This window comes from Thamnophis sirtalis, unplaced genomic scaffold (genome assembly GCF_051295495.1).
Source record: "Thamnophis sirtalis isolate CommonGarterSnake01/CBP01778 unplaced genomic scaffold, rThaSir2_p1.2 scaffold_1, whole genome shotgun sequence".
NCBI classification, from domain to species: Eukaryota; Metazoa; Chordata; class Lepidosauria; order Squamata; family Natricidae; genus Thamnophis; species Thamnophis sirtalis.
Window position 1 is genome coordinate 149,980,716 of NW_028261381.1, and position 27,589 is coordinate 150,008,304.

At 40.6% G+C, this 27,589-nt stretch overlaps 1 protein-coding gene across 1 annotated transcript in view; it reads right to left on the bottom strand.

Annotated features, from left to right (window-relative positions):
- PRKCH (protein kinase C eta) overlaps positions 1 to 27,589 on the bottom strand; it is a 94,232-nt gene that overhangs the window by 35,551 nt on the left and 31,092 nt on the right. Inside the window, exons 2-9 of the mRNA XM_087727515.1 lie at positions 19,787 to 19,850; positions 14,043 to 14,193; positions 10,992 to 11,026; positions 10,194 to 10,282; positions 9,094 to 9,223; positions 7,097 to 7,224; positions 3,706 to 3,849; positions 2,103 to 2,276 (exon numbers count right to left, since the gene is read on the bottom strand). Coding sequence (XP_087583641.1) covers positions 2,103 to 2,276; positions 3,706 to 3,849; positions 7,097 to 7,224; positions 9,094 to 9,223; positions 10,194 to 10,282; positions 10,992 to 11,026; positions 14,043 to 14,193; positions 19,787 to 19,850 — 915 coding nt within the window. The remainder of the gene's footprint in view (positions 1 to 2,102; positions 2,277 to 3,705; positions 3,850 to 7,096; positions 7,225 to 9,093; positions 9,224 to 10,193; positions 10,283 to 10,991; positions 11,027 to 14,042; positions 14,194 to 19,786; positions 19,851 to 27,589) is intronic.

Sequence of the window (27,589 nt, forward strand, 5' to 3'; positions counted from 1 at the left end):
AAGCAGGGCATCATGTGATTCAGAGGTGGTATTCACCAGGCTCTCACCAGGTTCTTACCAGTGGAGAACCGGTAGTGGAAATTTTGAGTAGTTCAGAGAACTGGTAAATACCACCCTGACTGGCCCCACCCCCATCTACTCTCTGCCTCCCGAGTCCCTGCTGATCAGGAGGGAATGGGGATTTTGCAGTATCCTTCCCCTGCCACGCCCACCAAGCCACGCCCACAGAACCAGTAGTAAAACATTTTGAATTCCACCACTGATGTGATTGCATTGACTTATGTCGGCAGTCCCGGCAGTCCCAGGTGCCGTCATTAGGCAAATCCTGCACGATCCCAGTGTCATGCAGTCATGTGATCCCCATTTGTGACCTTCTGCTAACTTCCCCTTGACTTTGCTTGCCAGAAGTCAGCAATGAAGGTTGCAAATGGTGACCGTGTGGGACACTGCAACTTCATACCTTGCCACAACTGGGCAATTGTGGTTGCCAAGTGGTTGTCAAACTGAGATCAGGTGGCCGTGAGGACACTGCGCTGACTGCAACTATGAGGACGGGTTGTAAGTCTCCTCCTACCATTACTTTGAGTGGTCACTGACCAAGTACCCTTTAAGCAAGAGTTACCTCTGGCAATTAAACAACCTAACAAATTCCAGATCAGTTGTTTAACTATGAAACTAGTCTTTGCAATCCCTTCATTCAAAGAGAGCAATCTTGAGGATATTGACCTTTGTGTCTCAGGAAATTGAAATGATTCCCACTTCAATATTACAGTTTCAGATGTCAGTCATATACATGTCCAACTATTCTTTTGAGTTCTATAGAAAACGACAAAACCTAGCCAACATTAGCTGATATCAAAAAAGCGAAGTATGTCAGACTTAGTTGGTGCTCGGATCAAGACATCCCAGACCTATAGATTAGACTGGGAAGTCAAAAACCATCCTGTGCACAACAGACAGTTATTGTATTGGGTCTCAGAAAACAGCATGGATATGCTGTCAGTAGGAAATGAATGTGTCTCAACAGAGAAGTTGACCTTGTATGCTGCTGAGTAAGTGTCTGCATATTCCTTATAGATGATGGCATGTACTACATTGGAGGATCAGCAGGTCCTCTGAAATTATGGATAATATTTTTTGTAATGATGATGTCAGAGTAGATATAGAGACATTACAATCATCACCATCATTTTTCTATTTTATATAACTCAAGGTGGCATGTATAATGCTCCCTCTACACGAGCAATGGAAGGAAATACAGATACAAGCATAAAACACTGCACATGTTTTATGCCCTTCCACTAAAGTAAAGTAATCTCAGCTCAGATGGGTTGGACTACTGGCACTAACAACATTTTGGTTTCAGGAAAGAAACCTTTATCAAAAGAGAAATTATTTTTAAAAAGTTGGAATGAAAGATTTTATTCAAAATAGCAATAGCAGTAGACTTAGCAATAGCAGTAGACTTATATACCGCTTCATAGGGCTTTCAGCCCTCTCTAAGCGGTTTACAGAGAGTCAGCATATTGCCCCCAACAATCTGGGTCCTCATTTTACCCACCTCGGAAGGATGGAAGGCTGAGTCAACCCTGAGCCGGTGAGATTTGAACCGCTGAACTGCTGATCTAGCAGTAGCCTGCAGTGCTGCATTTAACCACTGCGCCACCTCGGCTCTTCATCCATAGACGTCTACAGAGATATACCAGCTCAACGTATTTTTTCTTCGCATCAAATAAGAACTAGATGGTGCCTAGGGACACTTCAATTTTGTAATTCCATTTCTGATGCTAGAAAAACTGCAGGATCACTGCTTACACAAACTAATGTAAGTCTTTCCCCCCAAAAGTATTTTTATTTTGTGATCATGTGGATGTTTGCTGTTTGGAAAGAAGGGAATGCAGGACTCCCCGTGCAACTCCTCTGCCTTATTCACATCACTGAGAATTCATTGTGCTTCATTTGTGAGCTTCCTGTTTTCTCTGTTCTTCCATTTACAGAAAACCATGACGAAGGTTGAAAGGAAAAAAAGAATTGCTGCAATGATTCCTAACTAGTAACACCAGAAGCCTTTGCTCACTCCTGAAGCTGTAAGGAATACTCACAGCGGTCTGAAAACAGCAGAAAAGCTGAGTGAGGAAAGGATGATTTCTTGCCAAAGTCAGGATCCGCTTCTCTGTTAGGGTACACTCCACATCATCATCTTGAAGAATGACATCTTTCTTCAGCACTTTGATGGCATACAGATATCCTGTCTCTTTTGTTTTAGCCAGCATTACCTAAATGTGCCACAAACCGGGATATTTAATTCAAAGCAAAAGAAAACGAATAACTATGGAAGTATCTCAGAAAGAGCAAGACATGATCTTTCCTGCTAACAAGTCAAACCTAGGTGTATTTGTACAGAAATTAAGTAGTCCTCGACTTATGACTGGTTGCATAGCAACCACTTGAAGTTACAATAGTTCTAATAGTTGGGGACCCCCACAGTAATGTGATGGCATTCCAGGCACATTTATGGCTGCTTGCAAAGTCCCACAGTCACATGTCCATGCTTTACAATGATTTTGCTGAAAACCAGCATTTAATTCAAACCATATCCATAGCAAATCATTAGTTCGTTTAATGGCTACCACAAAAAGGTCATAAAGTTAGGTCAGTCACATGCAGGACCCAATTTACAGCTGTCATGAATTATGAGCAGGCTCCATTGCAACTCAAGGACTACCTGTTAGTCACATGGCATTAGACGGGGCCTCTCTGAATAAAAAGACACATTGGCTGGATTCACAAAGAACGCTAAGCTAGAAATAAGGCTTATGCAACCTTACTTGGTTTGAGGGCCACAACAGCCTTTAAATCACATGTTGGAAATTGCATATGAAGAGCAGCTGAGGCCTAAGACTTCACTGAGAACTTACCGCAGTGAAAACAGTATAAAACGAAAGAATAAAAGAAAAATAACCCTTCATTTTGATTTAAAGTTTACTGGAGTTTTAATAACAGGAAGCATTTTCACAATTTATAGGGACATAATGCAGTCTCTCTTAATGAATGGTATGTCCTTATTGCTATTTCTTATACAGGTGGAGGAGCTGAGCAAGTGTCATGATTCAAAACAAAAATCCTGCCAGGACTAAAATTTTGTACTCGTGTTATAAGAAATAATTTAGAAGCCACTACTTTTTAAGACCGCAGGACGCGGTGGCTCAATGGCTAAGACACTGAGCTTGTCGATCAGAAAGGTTGGCAGTTCGGCAGTTTGAATCCCTAGCGCTGCATAATGGAATGAGCTCCCGTTACTTGTCCCAACTTCTGCCAACCTAGCAGTTCGAAAGCATGTAAAAATGCAAGTAGAAAAATAGGGATTCTGTGTGCCTTTGGGGGGTTAAGTCATTTGGCCACATGACCATGAAGATGTCTTCACACAGCGCTGGCTCTTTGGCTTTGAAACGAAGATGAGCACCACCCCCTAGAGTTGGGAACAACTAGCACATATGTGCAAGGGGAACCTTTACCTTTACTTTTTAAGACAAAAATCAAACTACATTTATAGATTAACGTATTATGTGAATGAATGTTGATTTTATTTTTGAATGTTGATTTTATTTGCAGCCTGGTTCAACTAAACCTTCCATTAATGCAAATTCATTTCAAAATAACGAAAAGTTGCACCACTATGGAAACTTCAAATCTCCCCAGACTCACCTTTCCAAAACTGCCCTTTCCCAGCACTCTGATGAATATCAGATCTTCAATTTTAAGCCTACTGGCTGAGACTTCAACCATGCCATTGCCATCCTTTGTGCTGTCTTTTTTCTGGCGTCTCAACGTTGATCTGGAGACTAACTTCTGTAAAGATTCAATTGTCATGAGTTGCTTTTTGCAAGGCAGCACCCCAAATTTTCTCAGCGCCTATGAAGTTCAGAAACTCAATTTTGAAAAAAAACCCATCAAGAGGCGTAACACTTTGAACATGAAATGAATAGAAGGAAGCAAGATGCACCTGCCTGAAATTTTGGACATCAAACCTCATAAATAAATTAGCTTGACCTAATGGGAATTGTACTCTAAAGATATCTAATTCACCCAGCTTGGCTTTAGAGAGTAGAAATATTCTCTAAGGGGGAAAAACAGATATGAATGGGAAAAGTATTGTATGTTTGTTGATTAAAACAAGTGTGCAATAAACTGAATTGACTTGAATTACAGAATATATATGTGTGTGTGTGTGTGTGTGTGTGTGTGTGTGTGTGTGTTTTCTAGCATAACTCTGGAACACCTTGAGCAATTTCAACCAAATTTACACAGATGATTTACTCTTTGGAAAAAAAATACTGTGGGAGTAAGACACCCTTAACATCTGTTAAGATACAGCCTGTTGTGCCTTAAAACAGCTTCTACTGTAGTGCTGTAAATGGCTTCTACTGTAAATGGCTTCTACTCTACTGTACAGTGCAGTGGAGTAGCCATGCTAACGGCTTCACAGTACTCCACAAGGGGGCTCCCTCTGGTAAGGGGAAAATCCAACATTAGAAATTACATTTGATCCTCCCTATAAATAAATACCTGGGCAATGCTGGGTTATCGGCTATTGCCGGAATGGCGAACCTATGGCACGCGTGCCACAGGTAGCACGTGGAGCCATTTGTCAGGGCACGCGAGTTGTTGCCCTGTCAGCTGGCCAGCTGCATTCAGCTTTTTTTAAAGCCATTTTTTACCCTCCCCAGGCTCCAGAGGCTTTATAGGAACCTCCCCCCCTCGGGAGGCCCTCCGGAGGCTTCAGGAGCTTCCCTGAAGCCTCTGGAGCGCAAAAAATCGGCCCTATGGGCAAACCGGGAGTTCAGGAACTGACTTCTGATTTGCTCGTATGGCTGGTTTAAGCCTTCGGGAGCCTTCAGGGGCCTTCTGGAGGCTTCCCTGGAGGCTCCTGAGGATGAAAAACGACCCTACAAGCAAACCGGAAGTCCATTCCCAAACTTCCAGTTTGCCTGTAGAGCCGTTTTTTTTTTGCACTCTGGAGGCTGCTTTCACCCTCCCCAGGCTCCTATAAAGCCTCTGAAGCCTGGGGAGGGCAAAAAAAGCATGCAAAAAATGGGGGGAGCGCCTGTCATACGTGCATGCGTGCTGGGGGTGGTGTCACTCATTGCATTATGAGTGCAGCATGCCCGCGCATGATCCCCCTGCACTCCCCCTGCTTATGGCACGTGAGCCAAAAAAGGTTTGCCACCACTGGGCTAGTTTATTATATAAGTATGGAATTGAATGTTGATTGCTGAATACAATAGGAGTGGTATATGATGGAAATAAACCATGCATGAGAATTCATTGAAAGCTCAACATTAACTCAACAATGAATAATGAATAAAGAAAAGGGTGTCTGATATTATCTTGATGATGTAATGAATTTATGAATAAAGTATAAAGTATAAGGAATGTTTATGGTGACAAACTGCTTAAGGACATAAGCCTATGTGGATTTTACATGTAGATGATGAATTGTTCTTGGCTGAAAATCTGAATGGTTCCCAGAATAATGGAACAAATGTATCAAACTGAAAATTAAAGACTGAAAGACCAATGTAGCAATATTTGGCAGATAAATGAAATCAATAATTGCTAATTATACCAACATGCCAAAAAGTAAATGAATGTAAATCCTGTACCTTGGTAGAATGTTTACTAAAGGTGGGAAAAGGAATAAGACATTTTAAGAGGTGAAAATGCTCGTAGAAAGGTAGCAGGGTGATGTGCAGCCCGTTGCAAGGAATGAATGTTTGTTAAAAGAAGTGAAAACTGCTGGATAGAGAAGTACTGTTTTCCCTACTTTGTCACAAAGAGGTAAGAATTCGATATACCAAAAGAAACATAGTAGAGTTGAATGTGGTGAAAATGGTATACCTAATAAATGTGTGTAGTTAAAACAGGAAGGGAGGGAGGGAGGGAGGGAGGGAGGGAGGGAGGGAGGGAGGGAGGGAGGGAGGAAGGAAGGAAGGAAGGAAGGAAGGAAGGAAGGAAGGAAGGAAGGAAGGAAGGAAGGAAGGCCAAATGAATGTGGACTGAGCACCAAAATGAATAACTAGTGTAAAACAAATAGGCTTAAGTGGTTTGGATATATAAAGAGAATGAATGAAGATCAAATTACAAAATGAATACATGAAGAAAGAGTGAGTGGGTGGAGAGGAAGTTCAAGGAAGTCATAACTGAGAGGGAAGTTTAAAGAACAACAGAGAAGGGAAAATGTAAGATTAGTTTCCAAGGATAGAAAGTCAAGGAGAGGGATAGAAAATTGTCTTGGTTTAAACTATATTAGCTATGATTCCTTTTCCTTTCCTTATTACTTTAATCTCTTTGGGCTACTATTTCGTATTCCTTTCTGTTGCTTACCCTGAAAGAGAATAACATGCTGTATATGCATGAATAGTCAGACTGTTCTGATCTCATCCTGTAGTGCAGCGTTGGTGAACCTTTTCGGCACCGAGTGTGCACGTACGCATGCCGGAAACCAGAACAGCCGCCGCCTAATACGCATGCGCTGCTGGGCAGCTGCTCTTCCATTTTCCGGCATGCACATTGGCCACCAGGTCTCCTGGTTTCTGGAATGCATGCACATGCGAAGACCAGCTGGCCGGTGCGCATGCGCGTGCCAGAAACCAGAAGAACAGCCACCTGGTGTGCATGTGAACGCCAGGAAGATGATCTTCCAGTTTCTGACATGCGCATGCACGGTGGCCACCTGGTCTTCACGCTCACACATGTATGCCAGAAACTGAAAGCCCAAATGGCCGGAGAGCATGCACGTGGCATAAACCGGAAGAGCAGCTGCCTGGCATGCGCATGCGCATCAGGCGGCTGCTGTTTTGCTTTCCAGCGCTCACACACACATTAAGACCAGCTGGCCGGCAGACGAGAATCCGGAAAAGCAACAGGGAATGGCTCGCGTGCCCGGAGAGATGGCTCTGTGTGCCACTTCCGGCATGCGTGTCATAGGTTCACCCTCATGGCTGTAGTGCATATACTGTAAGCAACATATGTAGACAGATTTTTTTTCATCCAATTGACTGTGGAGAAAAGGAGAATGGAAAGGAAAAGTTCTTACCCCATTTGGTGAGATATTTCCAGGTTGCAGTCCCATACATGCCAACGTCTTGGCTAGTTCTGCTGCATTCACCCCGCAGTTTGGAGCTACATTGGATTCGCACCGAATATGTACATTTATTTTGCACACTGAGAGTGAAAACAAAAGTAGACAGACATTATTTCTGCGAGGGGCTGACCCTGGAACAAGAACAAAATGGTGTTTCTTTCCCTAAGGACAGCCTGGGGATGCACGAGAGAAATCCAATCCTTATTCTCTCCATTTGAATCACAGATCAAGGTTTGTGCAGGGGGTTCAGTCATACCACATGAATCCAAGCGGTTGTGCTTTATTTAACCGTTGTTAAACAAAACACAGGATGTATGCTACACACCAGTTTGAGGCATACCATTTTGCCTTCTCTTGTTTAACAGCTGAATCTGCAACACAAGAGTTAAGGACAATGTATCCCTCGCAGATCATCCCTCAGTTACTGTTCGGGGATCTCCAAACATGACAACTTTTAAGATTTGGGAATTTCATCTCCCAAAAGAAATGCTGGGAGTTGAAATCCACAAATCTTAAAATTGCCACCTTTGGAGACTCCTGATCGAGCTCCATGAAAATAGACCCCATCACTTCCCCTGGGCTCGTTCCATATCCGAACAGTTCCTACTTCATGTCTATGGGGGTTGTCAGTCATCATACTTATTTACAATAGTTTTTTGTACATACTTACAAACCCTCAGTTCATCCTTAACCTGCAAATCAATATGAACCTTAATTGAACACAATATGGAAAAAAGGAAATTCCTTTCCTTCCCATTTCTATCCTTCCTTCCTTCCTTCCTATAGAACCGTGATGGCGAACCTATGCCTCTCTGATGGCACGTGAGCTGTCGCCCCAGTTCAACTCTGCTGCGCATGCATGTGCGCACTTCCCACCGGCCAGTTGGTCTTTGGGCCTCTGGCATGCATGTGCAGGGGGAGGGGCGTGTACATGGGGGGGAGGTGAACGTGTGGGGAGTAGAGCCCATACAGGGGCCCCGTGCATGCACGCACAGGGGGATGTGCAGGGGGATACGTACATGCAGGGGCGGGGCATGCATTGCATTTTGGGGGTATCTGACATGCATGTTCACATGCGCTTTGGGCACTTGGTCCAGCAAAGGTTGGCCATCATTGTTACAAAACATAGAAATTTCAGCAGTCCCTGGTGCCCCAGGAATTTAGTAGTGAAATTAGGCAGCACATTGATGAGAAAAAATAAAATGCAAACAGTGTACAAGTGTTCATTTATACACAAATGGGGGGGGGAAACCTAGCTCTACCTAGATATCCTCCTATCCCAGCACTCCCAATTTCAGAATAACAGGGTTGGAAGGAACCTTGGAGATCTTCTAGTCCAACCTCCTGCTCATACCTTATACCATTTCAGACAATGGTTGCCCAATCTCTTCTTAAAAATCTCCAGTTGGAGTACCCACGACTTCTAGAGGCAAGTTGTTCCATTGATCAATTGTTCTAACTGCCAGGAAATTCATCCTTAGTTCTAGGTTAGTTTTCTCCTTGATTAGTTTCCAAGCATTCCTTCTCATCCTGCCTTCAGCATTGCCACTTTCTGACTGCTCTGCTAAATAGAACCCCTGGCCACTTCCACTTTAAAAAAGAAAGAAAAATAGCTCTGTTGCCTAATCCTGCTCTAGAATATTAGCAGGTAGATATGATCTATCAGCAGTGCAATGCCTGATAATTCAGGCCTATTTTCATTCCCCTCCTTAACCTCCTAATTATGAAATGTACTACATTTATAGCCAAATCTTAGGGATTCCTAACTAGGCAATATAGGTAAAAACTGGTACATGGAAAATTTGTGCAAATGGGGTGGGGGGAGTGCAGCCTATTCTAGTGTTGCATCAAGTATGCCTCACACACGAACACACACACAATTCAGAATAGGAAAACTAAACGAATTCCGCAGAGAAGGACTCTTGTCATTGTATAGACTTTCCGCTTACTTTTACACTGAAGCCCTTGTCGCAAGATTCCCCAGAGGAGAGATCCACAGTGATCACAGAAGGTCGGCACTTTGTAATTGTGGATTCTGAACTTGTGTGGGATGTTGATTCCAAATCTCTGCTCAGAAAACTGAGGAAGAAAAAGCAGCAACAGAAGAAAAGTTGGTGGTAAGTGATAAAATAATAATGGTTGACCAAGCCTTATTTTTTCAGTTTACAGTTCTTGAAGCAAGGCAGACAGAGAATGTTATCCCCCCCCCACGCGCAATTTGCCTCCAGTGTCCAATTACACTTGGCCAATAAAGAATTCTTATTCTTATAAAATCTAAAAACCAATCATGGTGAATATTTTCTTTTAACACTGAATTAAATTAACCAATTATGGTAGGGTCTTAAAGTTATAAACAAAAAACAGAAAAGCAGAACATTCTCTTTCTCTGCACTTGGTTACCTTCTTTTAATTGTGCCATGACTGTACACCACCTAGTCACAATATGTTCAATGAATGGCCATATAAATTTGTTAAATAAATAAATACATTTGATGTTGTCTTGATTAGCACTGATTGGATGATACCTTTACTCTTTGCATTGCCACATCAATTTTTCACAAACCAAGGGAGTTAAGTACCAGGTGAATAAAGGCATGTAGTTACTTCAATATTCATCAAATAAAGCATATTATCTAAGGAGTAATACTTTATGTTATAATGCTGCAGTTGACAATATATTTAATTAGTCAGATGCTACTGAGTAAGTTTTTGATTCCTGTATATTTTAACCATCTTGATCTGTCTTTAGGAATAGTAATTCATATCTGTTCCAAAACCATTCCCTTAATCCAGTGGTTCTCAACCTTCCCAATGCCGCGACCCTTTAATACACTTCCTCATGTTGTGGTGACCCCCAACCATAAAATTGGTGTCTCGGTTCCTAAGACCATCAAAAATACGTGTTTTCCTATGGTCTTAGGCGACCCCTGTGAAAGGGTCGTTCGACCCCCAAAGGGGTCCTGACCCACAGGTTGAGAACCACTGCCTTTTTCCCTTTGGTCCAGAATTAACAACATTCAAAACTCCAAATGTGTAACTGTGACTTTACCTTCATATCCATCGTCTTTTTATTATTCTGGCATGTGCAAGCTGTAACTATGAGATGGTGACAACGCTTGTGCACAACACATGTGCAAACTGGAAAAGAAGGCAGAAAAGGAAAACAATGAAAACTATCAGAAACGAATACAGAAGAGTAAGATTTGCTCTTAGATGGATTAAAAATTTTATTGCCTCTGATCCAAACAATCTGGGATGTGTACAAAGGACAATAAAAGGGATCAGGACTGGAAATTAAACCTTTAAGGCTCAAAAGACAAAGCAATGTTTAAAACATAGAGTAATCCACAAAAAATCCTAATTACCTCCAATAGACCGATCAGATCCCACAGATTAGGCCTCCTCCGAATTCCATCCGCCGGCCAATGCCGACTGGTGACTACCCGGAGGAGAGCCTTCTCTGTGGCTGCTCCGACCCTCTGGAACGAGCTCCCCGTGGGGATTTGAACCCTCACCACCCTCCAGGCCTTCCGCAAAGCCTTTAAAACCTGGCTGTTCCGACAGGCCTGGGGCTAAAGAGTTTTTGCCCCCCTTCTCGAATGGTATGGTTGTTGTGTGTTTTTCAATTTTGTATTGTTATGTCTCGTCTTTTTATTCCCCTGTCTGTACCCCCTTCCCTGATTGAATTGTGAGCCGCCCTGAGTCCCCTTCGGGGAAAAGGGCGGCATATAAATGTAATAAATCCAATCCAATCCAATTCACTGCAATAGTGTAAAAAAATAGTGTAAAAAGGCGAAAATGAGAAATGAGTAAGGCATTATGTAACCCTAACAATAACTTACTGTACCTTGGCACTGGTATCCCTGCTTTCCAAATACTCCCCTGTTGAAGATAAAGCAGAGACAACATATGACTCAGGATGAGATCAAACACTTAAAAAGTAGGTCAGGTAATCTGACATAAGAACAAAACAAAAGTTGAGAGGCAGCTGTAAAATTCAAAATGTATATCGTATCAACAACACGGGCAGGGGTAAACTCAGCTTAAACTCCAAGAAGACAAAGTTATTGCTCATCCAGAAACATTTAGGCACTCTGGAAACTTTAGTACCAGTGGTGGAATCATTCTCCCTTTCACATGGCAGGTGTGTCACTGGGGCTTGCCCAGGATTCATAGTTAGTATTGGGAGAGCTGGTGGAAGTGGTGACTCAGGAATACTTTGACCAGCTTTAACTGATATGCCAAGTATGCCTCCACCTGGAGCTGCAAACCTTGGTGAGGATAATGCATGCCTTGACTACTGCAATAGTAGTAGGTGAGGCTGCCTTTGAAAATAACTCAGAAGCTACAGCTCACATAGAACGCAGTAGCCAAATTGCAGGTGGGTGGAATCTGCTATTTCAGGATAGTACTTATTTTGCAATGCTGCACACGGTTTAAAGTGTTGGGTATCACTTGTGAAGTCCAATATGGCACAACACTGGGTTTCATCAAGAACCGCCTTGGCCAAAACGATTCTGCCTTCCTGTTTTGAACGATGAGGGAGGCCCTTCATTATCAGAGTTGAAAGGGAGGCAAACTAGAAGGAATCTCTGCAAGGCTGCCCCCATTAAGGTAGAACATGCTCCTTCGTTCTTGGCATTCCAAAAATCTCTAAAGAGCATTTGAACTGGTGGACACAACACAACCATTTTCTTTAGTTAAGTAAGGCCATGTAGAGGTGGTGAGTTTTCATTTATGGGTTGCTAATTTTGCATTCATTGTTAAATGACTAGAGTCAATTGATTAAGATACTATAAACATTTTATAAATACATTTAAAAATGCATAAAATCCAAGTTTAGATGATGAATCTTACTTCCAATATTGATAAAACTCAGAATGAATTCCAACTAAAATTTATAATCAAAACTCTAAGAGAGAAATTTAGACATAAATACAAAATTCAGGGCAATCTCTTAATAGGAAGTAAGCACCACAAACCTCAGCGAGATTCATCTCAGGAACATTTGCATCAGTCATAGCCTATCAATCCCATCCTTTCCACAAGAATTGGGATAGAAATCCTATTAGGTTTGATGTACCTTACATAGAAATAGATGAGCTTTGGCTTATAGCCAAGTTATTGTTTTAATTTATGGATCAAACTCTATGAACACACTTTTGTAAGTTGTAATAAATGTCCCTACACTGAATTGGCACTCAAATGTTTCAGCCCACTCCAACAAACAGTTTTGCAATTCAAATTTCTTTTTTCAGTTAATGAACAAGAAACATATTTATGAAAACATGCACTAATTGCTTTGTGTTTAAAAAGTGAGGGCATTTTACAAAACTGATCGGAGTGGAACATTGCAAGTATGATCTAATAAGCAGTCTGCATTATTAACATTTGATGGAAAGATCTATGCAATTGTGTTGGCATATACACTGGAGGCATCTTAGGAGCATAACATGGATGCTAACGTAAAGGTAAAGATTCCCCTCGCACATATGTGCTAGTCATTCCCAACTCTAGGGGACGGCGCTCATCTCCGTTTCAAAGAGCCAGCGCTGTCCGAAGACGTCTCCATGATCATGATGAAATGCCGATGGCACACAGAACGCTTTTACCTTCCCACCTAAGGTGGTTCCTAATTTTCTACTTGCATTTTTACATGCCTTCTGCTAGATTGGCAGAAGCTGGGACAAGTAATGGGAGCTCACTCTATTACGTGGTGCTAAGGATTTGAACCGTCGAACTGCCGACCTTTCTGATCGACAAGCTCAGCACTTGTCACTGTGTCCCAACATGGATGGTAAGAAGGCTTTAAAATTTGACCTGTTTCTCTTCTCTTTTGCTAATCAGGTCTAGCCAACTGAACACATAAAAGAGCTTCCATGAGAGCCAATGGAAGCTTTTTCACCCATGTAAACAGAGAGGCAAGTGTGACAATCTCTAGGCTGAGATTGGCATGGGGGAAAAGGGGAGGAAGTTAAATGTCTGACTCCTAATTCCATTCAGTGGATGGTCTGTGAAATTAGTTGCTTGAGTTGTTTGTTCCAGCCAAGATTATTTTGTATGTATTGGATAATATATAATTAATAGTTAATGGTTATAATAAAACCAGATGATGAGAACTTAACAGAATGACAGAGTTGAAAGGGATCGTGGAGGTCTGGTCTAAGACCTTATAGCATTTCAGACGAATGGCTGTCCAGTCACTTCTTAACGCCTCCAGTGATGGAGAACCCCAACGTCTGAAGGAAAGCTGTTCCACTGCATCAGCCATCTCAATTATAGTAATTTGCACATTTTAAAATGAGAGCTACAACTTTCTGGTGCTGAACCCTAAACTTCAGATCACTTTTTTTTACAGTATCCACATTGATTCCACTATCTCCACTAGTACCGGAAAGTACCTCCAACTCTTCTCCTGCAGATGGGATAGTTTGCATAAGCTTTGATTAAAGCTGCTTTCTGGGAAAGTATCAGATCTTAAGTCATTGATTGCTCCTGTTGTAAACTCTCTTTTCGATCTGAAGAATAATTGTTTCTTGTAACCTGCTCTTGACTTATTTAGGCATTAGTTTGCTCATACTGAATTCAGCAGCTGGCAGCAGCTGGCTTTCAATATCTGGCTCAGAAATTAAGCAGGGTCAGGACCTGGCTAGTACCTGGAGGGAAGAAGTCCAGAGAATGCCAGGGCTGTAAAACAAAGCTGAGGTATAAATATACATCCTGGAAGGAGGCAATTGTAAATCACTTCTGAACTGTGGCCAGGAAACTACATGGATCGTACTTATAAAGTCACAAGGAGTTGAGTTCAACCCAAAAAGAACTTTATACTTAGCAAAAGGGGGGCAGGAATTATGGAAGCAACTTCCTGGGTGAAAGCTTGTTTTCATTTCAAGCATACCAGATAAATTCCCGGCAGTGTGAGCAGTACGTTGGTTGCCGCAAGTAAGTTGCCATAAACTTGTGTCCGTTGACTTGGTGAACTCTCCTGCGCATGGCCCGTTGGCGTTTCCGCGTGAAGTTTTTAAAGATTCTGTCCCTCTGGAGTGTTCCTGGGCACCCAAAGAGAACAGTTAAACAAGTGAATACATTGCTGCCTGTCATTCAAATGCCATGGCTTTGCCACCCACGTTTATCCCAAAGCAATTTAGTTTTAGCTTCTTCCATTACTTTGCAATATCCTGTTTTCTTTAGTTATCACTTCATTCTCCCTGTTAACAAATCCTTACCACTTAGCATTTAGACTTATATAGTGCTTCATAGTGCTTTTACAGCCCTCTCTAAGCGGTTTACAGAGTCAGCATCTTGCCCCTAACAATCTGGGTCCTCATTTTACCCACCTCGAAGGATAGAAGGCTGAGTCAACCTTAAGCCGGTGAGATTTGAACTGAACTGCAGCTAGCAGTCAGCTGAAGTAGCCTGCAGTACTGTACTCTAACCACTACGCCACACTAAAGCAAGGCTCCTACTAGACTGCGCGGGTTTCTTCTAGCCAATCTTATTTTTAGTATCCTTTTCTTTTGGTTTCTGAAGTCTCACTTTCTCTTTCATACGTCAAAATGCAGAGCTTGATTTAAGCATAGACACATGGCGTTATGAAGACCAGTTTTACTCTTTTGGGTGCTAAAATGCCTTAGATCACAATTAACAAAATCATATCCTTTAAGCCTCATCAGGGTCTTCTTAAATCAGGAAATAGCAATTCCAATCTTTATTCCATATGAAGTATTTTAAATATTCAAATATATAACAAAAATGCAAAATATTTTACAGTACCTTATATTTATTAAGGGTTTTGTATTTTTTTATAAACCTTTAATTTATGTTAATGTTATTGTTGATTAAATAAACTCAACCGCAGTTCCTGGAATAACATTTTTTTAAAGTATTCTTGAACTGAATGATTAGTCTTTTTTCCCTTTAAAAAACTTACCATTAATTTCTTCCAGTTCTTCAAACCAGCTATTTTAACATCCACATAATTTCATATTTTCTACTTCTACATGTCACATGGTTTACATGCTGGATATGGTTTCAAGGCCTTCTGTCCAGTGAATTAATTTATCATCCAGTTATAGCAAAAGCAATAGCACCTAGACTTATAGACCACTTCATAGTGATTTTATAGCCCTCTCTAAGCGGTTTAGAGTCAGCAAATTGCCCCCAACAATCTGGGTCCTCATTTTACCCACTTCGGAAGGATGGAAAGCTGAGTCAACCTTGAGCCTGGTGAGATTTGAACCACTGAACTGCTGATCTGCCAAACTGCAGCTAGCAGTCAGTTGAAGTAGCCTGCAGTACTGCACTCTAACCACTGCACCAGAGATGGATTGCTCCTGGTTCGGCCTCGTTCAGCTGAAACATTAGTGGAATTCAGGCCTGGGTCACAGAACCGGCAGCAACCCAGGCCTGCCATGCCCCCAAATCGGTTCCCTCGCTGCCACTGGGCCACCACCATTTTGGTTTTTAGTGACTGCGTGGGCACACTTCACTGTAAATTGTTCTGCGCATGCACGAAGAACAATTTATATTGAACAGTGTACACATGTGCAGCGCACCTCTACCACATGCAGGCTGCGAACCAGTAGTAAAACCGGCAACAACCCACCCCTGCACTGTGCTACCTTGGCTCTTATCTTCAGAAGGAAAGAGAAATGTGATCTCTCTCTCTCTCCAAATTACATACAACAACCCCCCACAAAGGAGACAATCCTAGGAACATTGAGTTGGTGATTAACTTAAACCAGCATTGGGTGGCCCAGAACCTTTCCAAAACACTGAGAGGCTTGGGGACATATTCACTTGAACCTTCAACACTGCCATCCATTTTGTCCTTGATACATCTTACCTTGATATATTTTTTGCTCCATTGTCTTTGACCATTGAAAAGAACAGCCTAGTAAGGGTTGGAAACTTCAAATGCTGAAACAATTTGCCAGTATATTTTATCTTATTCATTTTCCTGCCTTGAATTAAAAAAAATCTGGATTCATCTCATCATTCCAAATTCTGAACTATACTTCAGAATAGTTCCATCACCTTGTTGGGGGGCCCTGACTCCATTGAAAAAGACCCCGATAGGTCTCTATTATATGTTGTAAGATCAAGGCTGGGACTATGAACATGCATAATTTTCAGCAAGAGCAAAATCTAATTAATGCTGCAGACCAGAGGTGGTATTCAGCCAGTTCTAATAGGTTCTGAGAACCGGTAGTGGAAATTTTGAGTAGTTCGGAGAACCAGCAAATAGGCTGGCTCTGGCCTGTTGCCTCCCAGTTGATCTTCTTTTGTTGCCCTTAACAGGAGGACGGAGCTGGAAAGCAGGTTAGTAGGGTGCGGAGGGAATGGGGATTTTGCAGTAACCTTCTCCTGCCACGCCCACAAAGCCACACCCACAGAACCAGCAGTAAAAAAAAATTGTATCCCACCACTGCTGCAGACCATGCCTAGTGCAGACATGAGGAGCAGTCACTGGTCTTATTGATAATGTCCTGTAAAGGAATTTGGAGTTCCCGTTGGGAGGGAACAATAAACCTGTTGAGGAGGATGGGAGAGAAAGAGCGAACCACTATGAAGGTTTTAGAGAGGAAATTACGTACACAGTTCTGGGTCAGAAGGATGTATGAAAGAGCAACTCAAAAGAGCCTCCCTTTCATTTTCTTTGGTATAAGATGGAAAAGTGAGAAATTTGGAACAGGCTTTCAAGATTCTGTGCATTTGATCTGCAATAATGAAGCAGCATTCTTGGAATCCCTGCAATATCTTCTTCTTGATCTGGCCTACCTAGAAGGGCTGACATGTCCATTCTTAGGAGATTTGATATATGTGGATGTGTTAGGGAACCCTGCAAGAACTTGCACATCTCCATTCTGTATTCACAAGCAGCACCCCAAATTAGTCAGCAAGATCCCTGTTGATGGGGGTTGAGGCCAAGCCACCCAGGATCAGGAACAAGGACAAGTTTTGCTTACTGCCGATGTCTTTGGATTCAGCCTTCAGTTTTCTGCACTGAATTGCTTGGTATGCATTTATTGTTTCATAGGTGAATGTAAAAATTTGACCTGTTTCTCTTCTCTTTTGCTAATAAGTTTTCCCCTCACCCTCTAAAGAAGCACAGCTCTTTCTGAAGAGGCTGCTTCTCCTTTGCAGCACCTTCCTGGAATAACCACACAACCACACGTTTTTGCTTCTAAATGAAAGACCAAGAGGCCTGGCCACTTTATGGATTTTCAACTGTAAGTCTGAATTCTCCTTCTCCTGTGTTACTCCTTACATATTTCTAATAATTTTCTCCTTACAACATAATTTTCTCCTTCCTGCACAATAAACTTTACAATTAAGAGCATTTGTTTGCAGGGAGCATATGGAGCTGCAGTTGATGCATCCCTCCTTTGTAACTTGTTTTATTCCAGGTTTCAAGTTCATCTCGGACTTCTCTAGCTTGCAACTGTCTGATACCAAAAACTTAGAGAAAGTTGAAATGACTCAGCAGATTTCAGCCCTCAATATCTTTATACACTCTTCGCTACTCGTAGAATTGAATTGAATGGCATACACCAAGCTTCCTTTTCAAGCTGCAACTCAACAGCTTTCTTCAACGGTGAAGGGTTGGACTTATACTGAACTGAAAACAGCACCGCCTATTCCTGTGTCTTTACAACACTGCTACTCCCCTCCTGAGTCACTAACTTTCCTCTCCTGCAACATCCTGGATTTGGAACCCAGTGCCAAAGAAAGCCCATCCCAGGTTAACGCAATGGCACGCTGTAGTAAGATTTCTATATGGAAATAAGACTGTAATACAAGTTTCTCTGGTTACACATTGTTTACTGTATACCTTCTTCCTCTCCTGCATCCTTCCACAAGCAGAAGAATGGAAGAAGAAATGCTTTTCTCCAATTTGAATTCATAAGGAGAATTCATGGTTCGGGCAAAACTTTTTAATTTAATCCCATCTCTAAATTATAGCAGGGTTTTTTCTTTAATAGAAACATTGTTTTTAATTTTTTTAATAATGACATTCAAGCTGTCCACAAGCACACCATCCTGTCAACTTCCTTTCTTTTGTAAAAGTTTGTCCCTTCCTGTCCAGGATCTGCTACAGAAAAATTGGGGGAGGGGGAAATAAAAAAAATATCTTGAAGCTCTCCTTTGAATAATTCTTTCCATGAGAAATGGAGATGTAGCACAATGTGCATAGAATATCATATGTGTGCTTAAGGAAAACCAGGGCTTTGAGTTAAGACTGGTAACCCAATCTACAGCTTCTCTATTTTACTTAAGGAATAAGAAAGGAGATGGATGCAAATGTTAGGAGTAAGTAAGTAAATGAAATGCATCATGAGAAAGCCTCCATTCATCAATGGCATATGGAATAGTGAATTAACAAATGAAAGGAAGAAAAAAGTTATCTCGTGTGTCTGTAAAATTAAGATAAAAAGAAAGTATAAGTCTGAAAGAAGATAGTCTGAACTTTTTGGAGGGGCAATGAGAAATACCTGCAAGAAAGTAAGATGTAGGCATAAGTATGAATGAAAAGGCTACAGAGTATGGCAAAAAGTACAAACTGACATCACCAAGGATAGTAAAGGTAAAGGTTCCCCTTGCACATATGTGCTAGTCGTTCCTGACTCTAGGGGGCAGTGCTCATCTCCATATCAAAGCCGAAGAGCCAGCTCTGTCAAAAGACGTCTCTGTGGTCATGTGGCTGGCATGACTAAACACCAAAGGCACACAAGAATGCTGTTACCTTCCCACCAAAGGTGGTGCTTGTTTTTCTACTTGCATTTTTACGTGCTTTTGACTGCTAGGTTGGCAGGATATTATGGGCCTGCAAAAAAGCAAGTCCACACTAATTATTGATTATACCACATCTGTGGCAGAACAATCTATAACAGTTCAAAAAAAAAATCATCATAAGTAAAACTCCCATCAATGTTCATCCAATCCCTTTTGCAAGATGACCTTCAGTCACCAAAGGCCTTTCAGAAGAAGGCTGTCCTCACTGTTTTCTAGATGGCCTGTACCGAGGGGGTTAGTCAGGGACACATTTTGGGAGAGTTTCCTTATGGAGAAATGTCAAATAGATCACTAACTAATTGCCATTTCACATTAACCATGATAAATGCAATACAATGTGTTTGTTAGCTTCCAGAGAAGTTAGGAGAAAGAAGCACTGAGGAGGACATAAGACAGTAGGGCAAGCTTATTTTGGCAGTAAAAAAAATGTTGCTATGGTTTCAGTCTAGGGTACAATAAATATTCTAAATTAACCATACCCTCTGGTTTGTCTGGGAAGCTTCAAAAAGCCCAACTAAGAGGGAAACTGACAGCTAGGTATGCGAGCAACCAAGTCCCCAGTTCAGATCTTCCTATGAATTACAAATCTGCTTAGTAGATTTTTAGCCAGCCACTGTTCCTCAGCTATCTTATTATGAAGATAGTTACTAAGAGTTACTATAGGTGTCCAATGCAAGTTTTTCTCCATTCCAACAAAGCATGCATAATTTGGCAATTATAACATTCTTCTCTTTATTCAAGTTTTACATCTGTTGCAATTGGAGCTTAATGTCATGCTATGGTGTGTGGAAGCATTACTAGTAACAATTATTAGACTAGAGAGAAAAGGTACAGTATATCTCTTACCTTCAGTGAAGTTGCCTGAGAGGGTTATTGCTATAAATACTTTCCCTTCAGGTTCCAGGTCCACCTGCAAGAGAAGAGAAGAAAAAGGGAGAAATTGTCAAATGCGGTTTGGAAATAAAAAGGCCATATTAGATGTAACCCCATTAGTAACAATTTGACAATGATCTGGAAGATAAGATGTTAAGAATTAGATTTGGATCTGAGTTCAGGATTTCACCGCAAAAAGTAGAAAAAAAAGCATTTGTCCAACGAGACAGGTTCATCCGAGCAATGAAACAAATGTTGTGATGTTGCACTATAAGCACCTCCATTATCTACATGCACGTCATATCACAATGTGTGTACAAAAGTGGTGAAGACTGCATCACAACATTGCGATCATTTCATGATTATTCATGCAATAATAGCAGCTACGATTGTATTTGCAAAACATTGGAAAAGTGAAGAGATTACTACAGATGAGAATGTGATTAGGAAAATATTAAAATGTGCAGAAATGAACAGGTTAACACTTGCAATTAAAGAGAAGGCGCAAACAAAATATTATAGCATATGGGAACTATTCTATTGATGGCTAAATATGAAAGTTAGAAATGAAAATAGACTGGAGAAATATAGAACATAGAAAATATATTAATAGAATTAAATAACTTAAAAAGAGGATTGTTATAGACTGGAGAAATATAGAACATAGAAAATATATTAATAGAATTAAATAACTTAAAAAGAGGATTGTTATAGTATCAGATACATTATGTATATTAGTATCAAGTTATGAACAGACAAATAATGAGTATGGTTGTAAATTTTAACTGTTATTGCACAATATATTTGTATCCAGATGACACACTGTTTAATGGAAGATGGATTGTTCGTATTAAAATAAAATAAAAAAAATTATATATTAAAAAAACCTATTGCAATCATTTCAGCATATGGTCCCCAAACCCTGTGGATACCCATGCAGAAAACATCTATGTTAACAGCAATCCCATATATCTGCTGTTGTTGTGGAAAGCATTTGAATTTACCTATGCACAAGCAAAGCCCTCCTTTGGAAAACTGTCCCTACTTGACTCCATGTGCATCCACAATTATTTTGTTTTGTTGGCGATCTCAGTAAAAGGACTGTCTATGCAGTGTCAAAAACGTTATGGAAACTTTGAAGGGAGTTTTAATGCACCAGATACACTTACATGAACATTTGTGAAGCATCTCTTTTGAACAGGTGGCAAAGTCTTAAGCTCTCATATCTGGACCTAAACAATAGTTCTGTATTTGACTGGTAGAGACTGCATGCTACAAAAACTCCTGGAGGTTAGCCAATAAATATACTGTACTTATCACAGCAAATATAAATCATATATAAATTAATCAATAACCTTTCCCCCAAACAAACAAACAAACAAAAGTAAACACAATATCCAGATGTCAATCAATCTACAATTGGGTATGTTTGCATTAGAAGTTAGAACATCTTGACTGCCAAACTTCAGATTCACACACGTTTCAAAGAAAAGAACAATGTGCACTGTTTAAATCCATACAAATTTACATCTTGAGTCAAGATGTATCTACTCCTCAAGTGGTTGAGATCCTAAAGCACTCTCTACAGCAGGGGTGTCAAACTTGATTTCATTGTGGACCACATCAGGGTTGTGTTTGACCTTGGGGGTGTGTGGCCAGGGTGGGTGTGACCAGCTCAACTTCACATGTGTTGAGGGCACCTGTGGTGGCCCGAGCACTCTGCCAGCAAAAATGGGCTCCCAAGCTCATTAATGCATTTTCTAAGGCATTTTTGGCTGCAGTGGCCTCCTGCAATATTCTGGAAGCAAAAAAGGAGCTTGGGAAGGCTGCCCACAGCACTCCTGAGCACCATTTTCACTGGCAGAGGCACCAATGGCCGGTCCTTTGCTGTTTCCAGGGTGGCCCCATGGGCCACATCTAAACACCCTTTGGGCTGGATCTGGACACTCCTGCTTTACAGCAAAGATATTTTGGATTACAATTTTCAAAATAAGTAATTGCAGGCCATACTTGCTGGATCTTATAAAAACTGCAGTCCCAAAACATCTAGGTGGTACCATGTTCCCTACACTGTGTTCTAAGCAGGATGACTTTACAATTGTCATTGTGTCTATGAGTATATAGACCTCTGCATAAAGATTATGAGAATTGTAATCTCAGTATCTAGGGGAACATTATGCTGAGGAAGGCTCCCCCGGAGTATGTAAAAATTAATGCATTTTCTAAGGCATTCCTAGCATTAGGCCCTAAAAAAACAAGCCAAATAATCTGGAGGGGAAGAAAGGGTTTTTTAAACAATAGATAATACTGATATATAAGCACATTCAGATAATTACGGCTTGAGTAAAGCAAGTAAGCAACACCCACTCCTCTTAAATCTCCTCATTGTCTCCTCCCACCCCCCACTCCCCAATCATTACAAATCCAAAATTGGCAAAATTAAATGGTAGTAGGAATTTACTGATAGAGCAGTGTTTCTCAACCTTGGTGACTTTAAGTCCTGTGGACTTCAACTCCCAGAATCCCCCAGCCAGCTCTCGCTGGCTGGGGAATTCTGGGAGTTGAAGTCCACAGGACTTAAAGTCGCCAAGGTTGAGAAACATTGTGATAGAGAATGGTTGTAAAATCAGATCTGGATACACAATGATTTATGATGGAAATTCTAGCCTCCATTATGATCACATATCAAAGATTATGTGGACTGTGTTAGAATCCTTGTACTTATAATGTGTCAAAAACAGTTTGATACTTATGTGGATGGATGGATGGATGGATGGATGGATGGATGGATGGATGGATGGATGGATGGATGGGTGGGTGGGTGGGTGGGTGGGTGGGTGGGTGGGTGGGTGGGTGGATGGATGGATGGATGTAGAGAGGCAGAGACAGAGAGAGAGACAGAAACCGAGAGAGAGATATGGGCTGACCCAAGTTATGGCTCATATATCTTTGCCACTGTTTTGCAGTTTAGATAAAAACACAGCCCAAAGCGATTATGTTTCTGCCCAAGAAAATCAGTCCCGCACTTATTTTCCACAAAAAGGTCATGTTTTTAACACAATTCTTTATTCAAGGATCGCAGAATTGGGCGTTTTGTTTGCCATTCCTTTTATAGCAATTTCAAAAACATCTGCTGAAGTTCACGTCATCCCATCACATGCCTTCTATAAAAAGCTCCCTCTTATTCTTCTTGATTTAAAAAAAAATGTGACAGCTAAATATAAATATAAATCTAACGCACCACGTGTAACATTTTGCAACAATTAAAATTGTCTCAAAATAGGGTTCTCTGGAAAGGTGACTCAGTGATTTCCAACAGCCATTCCTTGTGGCTGAACTTGCAACCAGGCCCAAAATAAACATTCGAATAAGCCATTGTAAAGGGGGAAGGAGCACTTGACACAATTTACAAAGTCAAGTTTAGTATGGAGAGAGACCGGCACAGTACAACCACTTAGGAATCCTCAAGTTTCCAAGTATGGTTTGATGTCAGACTTTCGGAAACAATGACGAATACCACCCCCCCCCAGACAAACAGATGAGTAAATTGATGAGCTCTAAATATGCAACCAGAGCCGAGAAAAAGTTGACTGGAAAATAATTGCTGTAAAATTCAGTAGTATTTAAATTACTAAGCAAATTCCTATTTTTAACCCTATAAGCGTCAAGGTAAGCCAAACTTTTTTCTCAGATGAATGCATTTCTTTCTTCTTTTTCATCTAAAGTAACGAGGCAATGTCTCTGATATCACCATCTGTATGAGAAATGAGAGAATGGGGTTTCCAGTGAGGATTCACGTTGAGCTCGGCGTCTCTGAAGCATTGAGACAAGATTCATAGCTAGACAGAGATTTCTGGCTGGCTAAGATAAAGGAGAGATTCCAACAGCTGCTCCTTGTGAATATGCTGCAGGAATTGAGGTTTCTGCAGTGGGCTCCATGAGCCAAGTGTCTTGGAGTCAAGGGGTTCCCACCAATTCCCCAGTTTCAGGGTAGTCTTCTGGACACAAAGTTCTGCCAAGTTTCATTTCTTAAGCAGTTTTGGATATTGCTTTTAAATTGCTTTCCAACTATTAAAGACCTTTCAAATCTTACAACATGTACCAGGAGCTTCCTTTATTCCTTAGAAAAAGAATGTTTTAGAGATAAATAAGAATATTTTAAGTCTCTTTTTTTAGAATGAACAGTAAATAGCATTGATTTTGGAAAGTTATAAATAAACTAAGGGTCCTGATGAATTTAAAATAAGATTTTGAAATTAATAAGAATCCTTCCCATGGGAAAATGTTCTTGTTTTGGAATTCTTAAAAGAAAACATGATAGGATGAGAATTTGAATATTGGACACTAGAAGGAATCAGAAAACATTGAAAGTTACAATTAAAGGGAAAGCAGGCTTACGTTTGATTTATTAACACGGAATGGAGCAAAATACTTTAACATTGGACATACTCAGAGGTGGGTTTGTACCAGTTCGCACCTATTCGGTAGAACCGGTTCGTCAAATCTACCGAACTGGTTAGAAGAGGTTCCACCAGTGGACCTGGAAAGCAGGCCACACCTACAGAAGAGGTTCCAAAAAATGTTGAAACCCACCACTGGACATACTGTAGCATATTTGTGACATATGGATCCAGAAACTAACTTTAAAAGTGTCTACAATTATAAATGGACTGATTTTAAAAGATGTTTTGGAAGAGGAACAAGTTTTACCAGACAAGACTAAGTCTGGTTTGAAAGTGGATTTAAAAACTGACAAGCTACAAGAATGGTATGGGAAAAGATGTTAAACTGGATATACAAATGAAAGCAGCTGATGTCTTAATAATTAAAAAGAATGTACAAATGTCAAACCAAAAAAAGCGACTTGGGTAACTTCCTATTATTGGATTTCCAAAAGAGATCTGTTAAAGTTCTGGAGAACTTTATGAGAAGGGACAAAACAGAAATTTAAAAAAACAAGCTTTACAATATTATTTGAAGGGATTAAAGATCAAGATTGTTAAAAATAAAGGAAGACATAAAAAGTGGTTTATTTGATCAAGATTAAAAAAGATGTTATTTTTGGTAGCCCTTAATGGACTTTTGCTGACCAGGACTGAATGACAGGATTGTAAGGATCTGTTTTGATTCAAGATCATATGAAGTGTTAATATCACTTTATAATCCCTTAGTAAAACCACACTTGAAATATTACATCCAGTTTTGGTCACCACGGTATGAAAAAGATATTGAGACTCTAGGAAGAGAGCAGAGAAAGCAGAGGAACAAAGGTGATTAGGGGAGGTTAAAACATACAAAGAATGGTTGCAGAAACTGGAAATGTCTAGTTTAGTGAAAAGAAGGACTAGCAGTGTTCTAATATTTAAGGAGCTGTCACAAAGAAGAGGGAGTCAAGCTATTCTCCAAAGAACCTGAGGGCAGGACAAGAAACAATAGATGGAAAGTAATCAAGGAGAGAATCAAGCTAGAACTAAGCAGAAATTTCCTAGAACAATTAAGGTAATGAGTGGCCTCCAGAAATTGTGGGCTCCAGAAATTGCATATATACATAGACATAGACATACACATACACATTTACATGCACACATATATATACACACATATGTATACACACACACACATACACACGCATACATGGCAGGAAGGGATATACCACAGAGGGTTTAGACTGGTGTATTCCTATTCCTCTCTTTTATAATGTAGCAAGTTTAGAATTTATCAGCCTACCGTATTAAAATGAGCTGCTGTCATAACCTACCATCTGAAATTTATTTCAAACAAACTAGATTAGCCACAGATGGTCTGGAACCTGATGGCCAACAAACTATAATCGAAAGAAGAAAGAGCAGCTCCTGAAGCCTTCCAATAATAGAAGGGATAAATGACCAAGCCTGATGCTTGCTTCGGATTTTTATTTTCACACTGAAAAAACTAATTTCCAATTTAGAGTTCCCAGACTACAATTGTCAATGGTCCCAGATGGAAATAACAAAAACTTTCCCTTCATAAAAATGCCAGTTTCTATTTTCTTATGAAGCCTTCATTCTTTGCTTCTTCTTTTGCATTGTGATCAGCTACTGCTCTGGTCAATAGCTATTTTGCTGAATTCATTTAGAGATTCTTCTGTTCTGAAACATAGGTGCAAAGCAGGTCCATTGCCATAGGCGACATTCCAATTACAAATTGACTAGCAAACAGTTGACTAATACAGTCTGCTTCAGAAAGTAATGCAGCACAGGATGCATTGCATAGTACACAAACACACCAAGCAAAACACTGGGACTTTGGCAGTCTGGAAATAAGAACAACCTTCTGGATCAGGGCTGTCAAACGTCCGGTCCGCGGGCTGGTTGCATCACGTGCTGGCAACGCCCACGTCCGGTTTAGCGAAGGGGGGGAAAGTCCCGATACGTCATGTGATGCTACCGTGACATGAGTTTGACACCCCTGTTCTGGATGAAGATAAGGATATTCCAAATGTAAGGGGTCACAGTCTCCTTCAATTACAATGTAAAAGTATGCCTTGATTTAGCACTTAGTAGTAGCACTTAGGCTTATATACTGCTTCACAGTGCTTTACAGCCCTCTCTAAGCGGTTTACAGTCAGCCTATTGCCCCCAACAATCTGGGTCCTCATTTTACCATCCTCGGAAGGATGGAAGGATGGAGTCAATCTTGAGGCTGGTGAGATTCAAACTGCCAAACTGCAGGCAGCTGTAAGTCAGCAGAAGTAGCCTGCAGTACTGCTTTCTAACCACTGCACCACCGCAGCTCTTGATCCAACACATTATATAAGTAATCTTGAAATGTGCTCCCAAAATTATATGCAGCCCCACTGGCACACTTGATCCAGAGCCAATACTTGGGTTGCTTGCCTAAACAAGGAACATAGGTGTATATCCTTGTGAATAAATTTGATGCAATTCGCATTGGCTGCTCTTCCGTTTCTTTTTCTTCTATTAATTTGTCACACAAAATCAAGGGAGGCAATCCACTAAACAACCACAGATTCTAATACTTATGTTAGTAGAATCCAAAGATCATTTTGAATACCAGTTTGATATAGTAGTGAACGTGCTGGGCCAAACCTAGGAGATTGTGAGTTCTAGTCTTGCCTTAGGTATGAAAGTCAGCTGGGTGGCTTTGGGCCAGTCACTCTCTCTCTCTCTCTCTCAGCCCAACCCACTTCACTGAGATGTTGCTGTATATAAAAACAAAGAGGGAATATCAGGTATGTTCGCCACCTTGAGTTACTTATAGCAAAAGTAATAAAGTAATAAAGGCAGGATAAAAATCTAATAAACAAATAACAAATACTTGGCTTCCCGGTGATATATTCTAGTTACCAGAAGCATTTAGCTGCCCAAATTATGTGGGTTGGCTTATGTCACACTTAGCTATTATTTGGGCAGGAGGAAATCCCAAATCTACAGACTAGATTGGAAGTGAAAAAAACATTTCAGAAAAATGCAATAGGAAATCAATTTTGTCTTATTGACAAGAAAAAAAAGTAATATGTCCATGTAATCACCAGACATTTGTATTTAATTTAGCAGCCCAGGGATTGTTTATAAATTAGTAAATTTCCTGGTTCATGTGTCACTTCTATTATGAAGTCAGAATATTGTCTTACTACTGCCCCTAAGCCTTATATCTCCATCTGCAACATGGGGCTAATAAATACTAATGTAATTATTCAGACTAAAATATTCTGTTAAAATAATATCAGCCTGCAGGCAAAGATTTGTCTGAAACACCAGAATGGAGAAAGCCAGC